At 38.9% G+C, this 13755-nt stretch overlaps 1 protein-coding gene across 1 annotated transcript; it reads right to left on the reverse strand.

Moving 5' to 3' along the window:
• Window positions 1-4362: 4362 nt before the first annotated feature.
• On the reverse strand, window positions 4363-7858 carry LOC127872595 (retinol dehydrogenase 7-like). Its single transcript, XM_052415923.1, has 4 exons — window positions 7398-7858; window positions 6744-7033; window positions 6306-6469; window positions 4363-5311 (listed from the first exon to the last, which is right to left on the reverse strand). Exons 1-4 carry the CDS (start codon window positions 7695-7697, stop codon window positions 5079-5081), a joined length of 987 nt encoding a protein of 328 aa, XP_052271883.1. The 5' UTR covers window positions 7698-7858; the 3' UTR covers window positions 4363-5078.
• Between the last annotated feature and the right edge of the window lie 5897 nt (window positions 7859-13755).

Genomic DNA, 13755 nt, shown 5'->3' on the forward strand with positions numbered 1-13755 from the left:
CTACAAATCGGAAATATAGCAATCTTATTAGACTTTAATTTTTCTCAGTAATATTAATACATTAATAACAGTAATAATAATAATAATAATAATAATAATAATAATAATAATAATAATAATAATAATAATAACAATAATAATAATAAAAAAAAATTTCATAATAATGATGATGATGATGTTACAAATAAAATATTTAAACAGTTCTAATTATGTAAAATTTAATACACCAAACTCATACAAATTCGAATACCGTAAGCAATCAAAACTGGAAATCAAAACAAAAATAAAGGCAAGAAGCTCGGCCGCCGAAGCGGCTCGCAGTGGTCCCGGCCGCATATACACCCGGCCAGCGGGAAAAAAACACAGGACTGCACTCAGCGGTTTGAACAGGACTAGAACTAGTCGATCCCGAGACTCTCAGTCTGACACGGCCTCTCTTGCCTTTGATAATAAGAGCCTTGATGTGTCATGCCAGCTCGGCTTTTCAGCCGAAGCGGGTGGCAATCAGTCGAACGTACGAGGGAGCTTGCAAAGCGGTTGCGGAAAAATTGGCTGCCTATCGTACAGCGCAGCTACACAATGGGTGGGTGAGGCGGTCGGCCAGCCGGCTGTTCGCGCGTTTCTTCGGCGGCTTACGGGCGATAATAAACATTTATGTTTAAGTTTCATTCTATCCCATGCAAGTTACCGACAAACAGCTCCCGAAAACAGGGGCGTAGCTGGGCAGACTTTCAGTTTACGCAAATGGCATGCTAGGGGGGTCCTGGGGGATGCTCCCCCGTATTTTTTGTTATCTCTACGAAGCCGTACGTGCATTCTAGAGAGGTTTCGGACAATATTATAGTGCAAAATATGGCGTGATAAACTCGGATATGATACCATTTATCTTCGATTTTAAAACCTGTGATTTTCCTTCAAGAATTTATTCCAGCATTATGTCGGGTATGTCATTTAATGGATGTCTAAATAAAACCATGATATGGTATGGTATAAAATAGGACTTAACACTTTTGGATGAAAGTAACTAAAGCATAATTTGTATTGTTAAAACACAAATAAAAGAGACATAATAAAGCAAAATATCCATCTTTTAGATAGCAACTATGTCTATCATATTTACTCGATAACTCTAGTCACTTACATCTCGTCTTGTATTCTCTACCTTTAGAAAAATACTTTTGAAAAAAAAACAATACACGTAAACTTTATACATTCTAATTAATGCAAGGTCTCCTGTATAACATGCATTACATTACACACGAAATAAAAGAGCCAAACGGCGCTCCTTTCGTCTGGAAAATACGTCAACGACCTCTTCCAGATCGATATCTCGCTCTCGGTGTATATTCAACAGGGCAAGACCGAACATGCGCTCCGTTCCCATGGGGCTACGGAGGTATGTCTTCACCCGTCTCATTGTAGAAAAGGACCTCTCCGTTGTTTCTGTCGATACTGGCATGCAGAGCAGAACGAGAGGACATCTGCGAACATTGGGGTAGGAGTTTTCCGTCGCGGGGGTAAGCGCCGACTCGGGGGTTTTGAAAGGCTAGGGAGATAAAATCTGCCACTTCGCCTTCCCGTTTCCTTCTACACTCCCTGGCAAATGTTACATCGTCAACCTCAAGGTCCGGCTGGAACTCGGTGAAAATCTATTGAACAAGATCGTCCGTTAATTCGCTTACCTTCAATATAAAATCAAAGCGCTGTAGGCGCTGAAGGCCTGAAGCTAGATTTAGTGTTCTTGGGAAGAAGTATTATCCGAATTTCTGTCTTTGTCCGAATGTATACGGATTGACCCTAGCGGTTGAGTGCAGAAGCTCAGAGACTGTAAGAAAAGACAATATGTGTGTATATACTACAGTGTACAAAGACGGTGAAGGACTACACGATACTGGTGGCGTGGTTTAACCAGTTCGCCTTGCAGTGAGTGTATACAGCTCTCGCGACGTGGTTTGGATGCGAGCCTGGACCCCCTTCTGCTTCCCGGACATGTTGGACGCACCATCATAACCTTGACCGCGCATTTTCTGAATGTTTACTCCAAGAGCTTGAAGGTTCTCGAGGAAGGAATTAGCCAGAGCTTCGCACATGGTAAACATGAACTCGGCAAACCCAAAGAACTCCTCCCGGAGAAATGCTTTCTCTGCATCATACAATCGAAGGCAGAAAGTCATTTGCTCCATAGTGGCAGTATTAGTGGCTTCGTCCGCCATAAATTCAAAGCAGAACGACTGTACTGGATGTTGGCTGGTCTGATTTTCCGTCGAAAAGATCTCTGTACAGGGCGACATCAAATAAGCAGCCATTCTCAAAATCGCCCGCTTCGTAAGCAATCCATTCGGATACATAGTAGAAAAACACGATTAAGGGCAGTCGATAATAATATTATGTATAGTCACCACCAAAAGAAACGTGTCCTCGAAAATGGTAGCTAAATCATGCGTAGTCTATTAAGCCGAAAAAACAAACATACTTTAAGACAGTTTAAGTGATTTCGATATGAAAACACAATTCTCGCATAAAAAATATGCCTAACCCGGGTTAGGCATCACATTTTATTGCATTTTTCGATCAATTTAATTTTGTATTTTTTCCAAACAACGTACGCACGTGCGTATTTGCGCATGCCCAGCTACGCCCGTGGAAAAGCACGGACAGAGGGTCGAACGAAGGACGGTTGGACAACGCCAAAACAACATCCCTCTGCCTTGGACAGGGAAATTTTTTTATATAGATATGTAGTACTACTCGATACATGTATATGGAAACAAATAATTATAAGTTCAATCTTAAAGTAAAATAATACACAAGACACGGTAAGTTATAAAATACATATCCAGACTATAGTGCTGAAATGTGTCCCTTCTTAAGTAGACAATCTACTTGACCTATCACCAACTAGATATATGTCTAAATGGGCGCAACTTCTGTCATAACATAAAATTTCCGTTATACGCAGTAAATTTCCTTATTCGTGCATAGCATTTAGGAACGACTGTCAATTGACATCATAATATCGTGTATGATTGTATGATGCTTTGTGCTTGGATGGAACTCACATCTTGCCATCGCGTCAAACCAATATACTCACACCCAGCATGAATTTACGAACAAGAATGTTGCATCTGTACGCACGAATGCTAACATTAAGACGAATGTAAAAAGACATTCGTCATAAGTGTCATCAAGCATGAAAAGGTGTCTACATTCAAAATGGAAGTACCATCAAGAATCATGACACAGTCATAAAGAAGGAGGATGTAATCTCTACCTAAATACCGTTCCATAGTCGTGCCCGTTGTGGTATTCGTGCAGTGTGTGTGTGTGTGTGTGTGTGTGTGTGTGTGTGTGTGTGTGTGTGTGTGTGTGTGTGTGTGTGTGTGTGTGTGTGTGTGTGTGTGCGTGTGTGTGCGTGCGTGTGTGTGTGTGTGTGTGTGTGTGCGTGCGTGCGTGCGTGCGTGCGTGCGTGCGTGCGTGCGTGCGTGCGTGTGTGTGATAAAACTGTATGCATAGGAAGAAACTCATATACTGATATTGAAACACGGTGTAACTGTATTCATACGCGCACAAGAAGACATATCATTTTAATAATAAGTTGGTGCCATTTACTAAAATAACACAAATTTTCTTTAATGCGCATTTATTATATATATACAATATAAAATTACCCCCTTTACTGAGCCTTTTTCATTCGCGTGCGAACATGAAACAACTGTTTATGTAAAAATTTTGTAGATGACAAACTCAGGATATATTGTTGATTACAAATTGTGCATGTCATATTTCTTATTATTTATGAAGTTATCAACGAAAAGCTTCATATATTTCGTCCGAAAGAGTAGACCAGTAGCGATAACCGGTCAAGCTAAAGGATTTTTTATATTAATATTTACTGATTTGGCCTTTTTTCAATGTTAAATGCATTAAAGGTTTTGAATTATGCTTGGACCACGGTCCATCGATTTAGGTTGGTGCATCAATCGGTTTGCGATGATGGGTGATATACAACAACAAAAACTTGTAAGGTACCTTTACCACATAATCTATTGTGTTTGATTCACTACACACCGGTATATTTAATCCGTACCGCGCGTTTTACGTAAACAGTTTAAATAAGTATTAATTCTGTCTCTTAAATGTCGCTTACGTTCATTAAAAAACGTTAGCCAATTTAAAATGCTTTGATTAATTGTGTGAACCAAGTTTCAACAAGCTTAAATCCTACGCTATATTCAAAAAATGCTGTTTTCTGCGTGTGCCTTAGAACCATACATGTAAAAACAATCGAGGCAACTTCAAATAAAGACCTTTACGTGTTAAAACACAAATACCAATAAGTTAAAATTAACAAAAAACACACAATTAAAAACAATTTTTAATAACAATTAAAGCAAAATTTAGAAAACAAACTCAACGTAAAATTGCATTGTGTCGTTGCATGTACATAACAAATATATATCTTCATTACACACTCACACATATGTTTTTACTTTACACAACGTACTTTGGCAAAATTGCATACATTTTGAACTTAACTAGGCTGGCGCTTAAAAAAAGCAGTATTCTACAAATCGGAAATATAGCAATCTTATTAGACTTTAATTTTTCTCAGTAATATTAATACAATAATAATAATAATAATAATAATAATAATAATAATAATAATGACGTTACAAATAAAATATTTAAACAGCTCTAATTATGTATAATTTAATACACCAAACTCATACAAATTCGAATACCGTTAGCAATCAAAACTGGCAATCAAAACTTTTGATTTTTTCCTTAAATATAGTTGTCTTACTGCTAGAAAATTCAATTATTATCTTAATTAGACAACACTTTTTTGTGCAGATATACGGCTGAGTTTAAAACAAAACAACAACAACATGAAAACAGCTTAAAAAAATGAACACCAAAGAACGACGCATTCGTCGAAACACTTATAATTTACGCATTGAAAGTCACTTAAAGATTTCAAACGTTTTTACAATAATTGTATGGTAAAAGAAGCATATTTAGTGTTTGATACCGTGGTGTGGTTCACATCAGATTTTATCTAGCATACATTGTTCGCGTCACTCCTGTTCGAGCTCGCTACAGATCGTGCCGTGAAGCGCAGGCCAACCTAGAATATAATCCACGACACGGTCCGGAAGGTATCCTAGCAACCGGAAGAACACGTGCGCGTCAGGACCAACTAGATAGCGAAGTTTGGGCATGCGCGAGAGCAACGCGTGCGTCATGGCGTCCGCCACGTACTGTGGCTTTGAGCTGCAATAATCACGCGCCGTCTTGATGCCTGACAGGACTGAAACAGGTATATTATTCTTGAGATAGTAAACAACTACGTCGTCAACCTCTGAATAATAACAAACGAAATTCAAGCATTCCTTAAAAAAACATTGGAACATGAACATGTATGAATATACATGTAGTGTCATAATCGTAAGTAAAATTAGCAATAGTTGATCCACAAGTTTGTTGGCGTCATAACATAAGTAAACCACGAGCATTTCAATAAGTGCTTTTTTACAAGTTATTATTATGCTATTACAAAAAACATTAAAGTCCCCGGCCATAGCTATATATATATATATATATATATATATATATATATATATATATATATATATATATATATATATATATATATATATATATATATATATATATATATATATATATATATATATATATATATATATATATATGGACAGAATCGTAAGAAAACGTGTTTTTATAGAGGATATCACTGAAAATTCGGTTGAAATCGACTGAAAACAAACAATATAGCGATTTTTATTTATGGGTCGAGTACGGTAAAGTACGAAACCGACATAATTAATATTCATGATTCGACACGTTAATACAAACCTAAACGAACAAAATTGCGGATAAGGGCGAATTTAGCGTAGAGAAGGTAAGAACAAATGCAAATACATCTGTTTCAGACGGAAACTGAGTTGCAACGCTACGTTTTTGCTAAATCTATGTTTTTTTTCTTCCACATGCTAATAATGTTTAGCGAAAGCTAAATACGTATAAATATAATTTGCATAACTCGCGACGCTGCAATAATTTTCGCCTATTGCATGTATTAATGATCATTTATATTGAGGATCTATTATTTTATCGATTCAAAACCGATTTTGACCATGTTTTCGATGTCAACCTCAATAAAAAGATATATTTCAAAGAATGTATGTAAAGTTTATTTCTCGCTATACGATTTATATGCAAAACAACGATCTATTCTGTGAACTGGGACTTAAAGATTAACTGCTATACAAATTTGAACTGACGGTAGTCGCAGACGTGTCCGCCGTATACGGCCTGCAGTTCCGGTGAGCTGCGCTTGTACGCCTTCTTTACCATGCCGGCCATCCGGTGGTGGTCCGTGATGTTCGTCTGAAAGCCTCCGGGCTCGATGGTGTGCACCGTCACCCCGGAGTGCAGCAGCTCGCGTCTGTCATATAGACGAGCTATGGTTCAGCAATACATAAATAATAGCCGGGACATTTAAGTTATAGCAAGTTAATTGTGAAACATAGTCTTTATCAGATTCATAATATATTTGATTTGAATATTTGGCAACATTTATTTCTAGGGTGAATATAACAAGTATATTACCGATATGTAGAAATAAAGAAATGCGAGAACCACCGACTGAACTTTCTTTTGGGTTAACTTTAAACTTCTTTTAAAATTTGATATTTGGATAAAATATTATTATTTTATACCTCAAACACACCGAGAACATTTTCAATGCCGATTTTGACGTAACGTAGCTCGAGATTCCCGGATATCCGCAGTTTGACGTCACACTACAGACGTTAACCAGACGGCCACTTGACTGCCTTAGCAACGGAAGAAACGCCTTAGTTACCGCAATGGTGCCGAAGAAGTTCACGTTAAAAACTTGCTCGAACTCTTCCATCGTAGTCCACTCCACCGGGGCGAATGTCGGCATGACTCCCGCATTGTTGACCACGCCCCATAGTCCTGTCCACAACAGATGTATTGTCAATGACTAACCGATGATAAGCAATGACTTTAACGATAAAAAATGCAAAATGATTTCATTTAAGATTCAAACGACGTACATGTACGAAGTTCAAGAAATAATAAGAACTTAAAAAAAGAACCAAACTTATTTACTAGTATTTTGTTTTATGCTAAAAGAGACATATTAAAATATACAACGTAGTTGATAGTTTGAATAACTTTGCGCGTTTTGGTTGGTACCACGTATAAACTTTTCATAATTTATTATGAACGAATGTGAATTAAGAAGGATATCTGACCACGTAATTAAAGAAAACTGATCAGCTCAAAACATTTGATTAAATAAAAACGAACCTTCTTCATTTAGGTGTGCTTTGACAAACTCATACGCCCGTTGTATGGTGTCGGCTTGGGCTGATGTTCACTATCACCGTCAGTAGCCGCGACGAAGTCTCTGATCGCAATTTCGCCGCTCCTTCCTCCGTCAGACAACCGGCAAACACGCGGACTCCTTTCCGGTCAAGCGATTTTGCCAGAAGGTTTCCGAAACCGGTGTCACACCCGGTAATAAAAACGCTTTTACGGTTGACTCCCTTCAGTTCTTGGAGGGACATGTACCAGTACATAAACAGTAAGACGAGCGTTAACAGTGCCACAAAGGTAGCGAAGACGGCTGCAACTAAAAACATGTCGAAAGTATTATACTTATGTTTTTTAATCAAAATTACCGACGAAATTAAATGCCTTTTTGACACTGATAATTAAAGAATAAATCTTTTATTATATTTTCAATGTACTTAAAAACAAGCGACATGTAACGATAAATGCAACTTCTTAAATGATTAATACAAATAGATACACAGGACTAATTATTTACGCGGTGCAATCATGTCACACGCTTTGGTGGTAGATAATAATATTTATGGAAGGCCGGTGTGCCATACCACTTGGCTTTTGCAAATTGCTAGTTGCTAAATGCCAGTTGCTCATTTCATATTTGTATACGCCGGTAGCTTATTTCTAGTTAAAAAATAGATGCTTTTACCGAATTTACTTTAGCAAATAGGAATTGTCAATCAGCAAACACCAATACGGATCAACAAATGACACTTGGTAATTAGCAACAGGCATATGGCTATTAGCTACGATTCAACCTTTTGCGTTTCCCGTATTGCTCACATTCATCACTAGCGAGAATATAATGCAATCTTTTTAAATTCAACTCATTGTCATCTCATACACATATTGTGTGTTAAAAATCTCATGTGCGAAAACTAAGTGAACGGTTTTTTCTCCATAGAAAAAATCACCTCGTGAAAGACATTTTGTACATTTCTAAACAATCAGATGTCATTAAATGTTCGTGGATATTAAATAGTATAATATACTAAATGTGTCATAATATATCAGTTCGCGCGGTCCTAATGTGATATCTATAAATAATCAAAGATCATTAACTCTCTGAAAAAAAATTGGACCCGAGTGCCTTGAAAATATACGCATGGCAACTATACATTGATGCTGGATATCAAGTTTAATTACATTTGGAGCATTATTGACCTAGATCTCGCGTATAAACAATGTATCAATTAAAGGGCGATAACTCTAAAACAATCAACGGAGCGAAACGACCTTAGAAAGTGCACATGCCCATCCTAAAAGGAAAATAAAGTTTCATCAAAATCGTATTATTAGTTCCTAATATATAGACGTTAAAAACTAAGAACTCAATAATAAACGGTCAAATTAATAATCAAAGGGAAATTACTTTATAAATATCAATTAACCTAAACGACCTGACAATATGCGACTGTCCATCCTATAGGTATGACGCACATCAAGTTTTAGCAAGTTCAGCTGATTAGTGCTTGGGATCTTGCGCACAACGGACAGAGGTAAGAACGATCGGACGGACATTGAGATTATCAGGGAGATTCGCACCAGACTCACGCAAACTCCATCAACATTAAAATATGGGCCGACGAACACAGCGGCGACTGTACGCTCCCTCTTTCGAGGAAAGTACAAAACAAATGGACTGTCATCCAGCGTTGTAATTTAATTACATATATATATGTCAGTCAGTAAAGTTATAGGAACTTAAATATGTGACAAGCCTGAAATTGAATTTCCATGTTAAAGCTTAAATGATATATGTGTGTTGTATTTCTGCATTCGTCATTGATATAAACCCTACTGGGGGGATAAAAAACAGCTTCAAAGGAAAATTATTTCAGTAATAAACACGTTCATCACATAAAATGTAGATGTGGAAACATGTCCTTAAACTTAGTTTATTCAGTCGAATGTTTGTTTGGATGTTATGTTCGCCAATAAATCCTTTATACAATGAACCGACATATAGTCAGTAATTAGTGTATGTTATTAAAATGAGACATGTTTGTCGTATCATACTGCGTTAAGGATCGGGATTATATTTCCTCTTTTTCAAAGAAGTTTTACGATGATACTTTTTAGTATTTACAATATCAATAATTCGACGTTTTTTAATCCGAAGTTATACAGGGGAGCTCTATAAATGTTTCATGATTTTTTTTTATATCTTCATAAATATTAATAAATGCTTATTATTTATAGAAATTTCAGCTAATTTTTGTTTCTTATGCTGAGTTGTACATTCGTGTGTTCATACATAAATAGTGGAACATCGTAAATAAGTTCATTACCAAAACGGTGGATTTTCATAAAAAAGAGAATACAATTCCTTTTTGGCGCTTCATAATATTTTGGAGTGTCGATATGTCAAAATCCAATGCAGCAAACACAAAGTTGAGGTAAAACAAAAACGGACATACGCATATCTCTGTTAATTAGTAAAAACGTGTTAAACAGAATTGCATGTCATAGATATTATAACTACAAGTCAATCAGTGACGGGACCTTTCTCTCAGTCGAAAGCTACTGGAACCCGTCCAGCACAACAAAGAAGACGAGGTGTAAATAATAAAATAAAAACACGCAAATTCTGTTATTTCACGCGCTTGTGCTCACAGACAACTTATACTTGTAAATGTGTTAGTTTTGCATGTAACTAGTTCGTTGCTCAAGAAGAAACCATTTTACCAATTTCGTGCACGTGTACCTCATATTATTAATTCGGACTTGCGTCCGACGTCAGGTTGGACTTTATCGTCAGGCTATCTTGACGAGACGTCTAGGTCAGATAGCCCGTAGTGAATCGTTCATTTATCACAATCACAATGTTATCTAGCGACTTGGTACAGCAATTCGCAATCACGTTATAAACAAAAACAACGCAGATAAAATGTACTTTATTTCATACTCGTGAACAAGAGCATTTATGACACCGGACCCGTTAAAAAAGCATTTAAAAAATCGTGTTAAATTTTAAAATGATGTTATAATGATCGTAAAATCTCCACTAGTTTTTATTATATTACCGGTACATTTCTGGAAAGAATTTAAAAACGTTAATTGACCTATGCCTGTGCATTTATGCTTAACTGACAATTGCATCAATATCGTTTGATGACCATGGATCGAAAGAAAATACGTTTTCAAGTCCCTGACCTGTCATCCCTTTATCCTAATATGGAACGACATTCTCTCAACGTTGACCAGCTAACTAAGTTTTAGTATCCTTCGTTACCGAGTATGTAAGATTTGTGTTATAACAGTTTTCATTTTTTCAAGCCACTGAAATCTAGACCTTTGACTGGCGTACCTCAAAGTCTATATGCATATTTCCTTCCTCCCCTGTAAACCACTACTACCTTGGAGTATAGAGGTCAAAGATTCCTCTAGTTATCCTACAGAAACAAACGGTAGAGTTCAGTTAATCTCACAAACCCCTGTGACCATCAGCCTTAACTCCCTGACCTCAACATCAGTAAATCTTACAAGCCCCTGTGACCATCAGCCTTAACTGGCTGACCTCAACATCAGTAAATCTCACAAGCACCTGCAACCAGCAGGGTTAACTCGCTGACCTCAATATCAATTAATCTCACAAGCCCCTGTGACCATCAGCGTTAACTCCCTGACCTCAACATCAGTTAATCTCAAAAGCCCCTGTGACCATCAGCTTAAACTCGCTGACCTCATAAGAGTAAATCTCACAAGCCCCTGTGACTATCAGCATTACCTCTCTGACCTCAACATCAGTAAATATCACAAGCCCCTGTGACCATCAGCGTTAACTCGCTGACCTCAACATCAGTCAATCTCACAAGCCCCTGTTACCATTAGCCTAAACTCCCTGACCTCAACATCAGTCAATCTTACAAGCCCCTGTGACCACCAGTGTTAACTCGCTGACCTTAACATCAGTTAATCTCACAAGCCCCTGTGACCATCAGCCCTAACTCCCTGACCTCAACATCAGTAAATCTTACAAGCCCCTGTGACCATCAGCCTTAACTCCCTGACCTCAACATCAGTTAATCTCACTAGCCCCTGTGACCATCAGCCTTAACTCCATGACCTCAACATCAGTAAATCTTACAAGACCCTGTGACCATCAGCGTTAACTCCCTGACATCAAAATCAGTTAATCTCACATGCCCCTGTGACCATCAGCCTTAACTCTCTTACCTCAACATCAGTTAATCTCAGAAGACCCTGTGACCATCAGCGTTAACTCACTGACCTCAACATCAGTACATCTTACAAGCCCCTGTGACCATCAGCGTTAACTCCCTGACCTCAACATCAGTAAATCTTACAAGCCCCTGTGATCATCAGCCTTACTCCCTGACCTCAACATCAGTTAATCCAACACGCCCCTGTGACCATCAGCCTTAACTCGCTGAACTCAACATCAGTTAATCTCACAAGACCCTGTGACCATCAGCGTTTACTCCTTGACATCAACATCAGTAAATCTTACAAGCCCCTGTGACCATTAGAGTTAACTCGCTGACCTCAACATCACTTAATCTCACAAGCCCCTGTGACTATCATCCTTAACTCCCTGACCTCAATATCAGTGAATCTTAAAAGCCCCTGTGACCATCAGCTTTAATTCCCTGACCTCAACATCAGTAAATCTTACTAGCCCCTGTAACCATCAACCTTAACTCTCTGACCTCAACATCAGTTAATCTTACACACCCCGGTAAAGATCAGCATTACCTCCCTGACATCAACATCAGTAAATCTCGCAAGCCCCTATGACCATCAGCATTAACTCGCTGACCTCAACATCAGTCAATCTCACAAGCCCCTGTCACCATCAGCATTAACTCGCTGACCTCAACATCAGTTAATCTCACAAGCCCCTGTGACCATCAGCCTTAACTCCCTGACCTCAACATCAGATAACCTCACACGCCCCTGTGACCATCAGCCTTAACTTCCTGACCTCAACATCAGTAAATCTAACAAGCCCCTGCGCCCATCAGCCTTAACTCCCTGACCTCAACATCAGTTTATCTCACAAGCCCCTGTTACCATCAGCCTTAACTCCCTGACCACTAACAAGCCCCTGTGACCATCAGCCTTAACTTCCTGACCACTAACAAGCCCCTGTGACCATCAGCCTTAACTCCCTGACCTCATCAGTAAATATTACAAGCTTCTGTGACCATCAGCCTTAACTCGCTGACCTCAACATCAGTTAATCTCACAAGACCCTGTGACCATCAGCGTTAACTCCCTGACCTCAACATCAGTATATCTTACAAGCCCCTGTGACCATTAGGGTTAGCTCGCTGACCTCAAACTCAGTTAATCTCACAAGCCACTGTGACCATCATCCTTAACTCCCTGACCTCAACATCAGTAATCTTAAAAGCCCCTGTGACCATCAGCGTTAATTCCCTGACCTCAACATCAGTAAATCTTACAAGCCCCTGTAACCATCAGCCTTAACTCCCTGACCTCAACATCAGTTAATCTTACACACCCCGGTGACCATTAGCATAACCTCCCTGACATCAACATCAGTAAATCTCACAAGCCCCTGTGACCATCAGCCTTAACTCGCTACCCTCAACATCAGTCAATCTCACAAGCCCATGTGACCATCAGCCTTAACTCGCGGACCTCAACATCAGTTTATCTTACACACCCCGGTGACCATCAGCATTACCTCCCTGACATCAACATCAGTAAATCTCACAAGCCCCTGTGACCATCAGCGTAAACTCACTGACCTCAACATCAGTCAATATCACAAGCAACTGTGACCATCAGCCTTAACTGGCTGACCTCAACATCAGTTAATCTGACAAGCCCCTGTGACCATCAGCCTTAATTCCCTGACCTCAACATCAGTAAATCTTACAAGCCCCTGTGACCATCAGCGTTCACTCGCTGACCTCAACATTAGTTAATCTCACAAGTCCCTGTGACCATCAGCCTTAACTCCCTGACCTCAACATCAGTTAATCTCACAGGCCCCTGTGACCATCAGCCTTAACTCCCTGACCTCAACATCAGTAAATCTTACAAGCCCCTGTGACCATCAGCTTTAACTCCATGACCTCAACATCAGTTAATCTCACAAGCCCCTGTGACCATCAGCCTTAACTCCCTGACCTCTAACGAGCCCCTGTGACCATCAGCCTTAACTCCCTGACCTCATCAGTAAATATTACAAGCTTCTGTGACCATCAGCCTTAACTCCCTGACCTCAACATCAGTAAATCTTACAAGCCCCTGTGACCATCAGCCTTAACTCCCTGACCTCAACATCAGTTAATCTTACAAGCCCCTGTGACCATCAGCCTTAACTCCCTGACCTCATAAATAAATATTACAAGC

Source organism: Dreissena polymorpha, chromosome 3 (genome assembly GCF_020536995.1).
Source record: "Dreissena polymorpha isolate Duluth1 chromosome 3, UMN_Dpol_1.0, whole genome shotgun sequence".
NCBI lineage: Eukaryota > Metazoa > Mollusca > Bivalvia > Myida > Dreissenidae > Dreissena > Dreissena polymorpha.

Bases quoted from the DNA above. Each gene is read 5' to 3' on its own strand.
- LOC127872595 (XM_052415923.1), bottom strand. From the start codon at position 7,697: ATGTTTTTAGTTGCAGCCGTCTTCGCTACCTTTGTGGCACTGTTAACG. The intron at 6,470-6,743 runs GTATAAAATAAT...TCTATATGACAG, and splicing joins ATGTTCTCGGTGTGTTTGAG to ACGCGAGCTGCTGCACTCCG. The intron at 5,312-6,305 runs GTCAGTTCAAAT...TACCTGTTTCAG, and splicing joins CGGACACGTCTGCGACTACC to TCCTGTCAGGCATCAAGACG.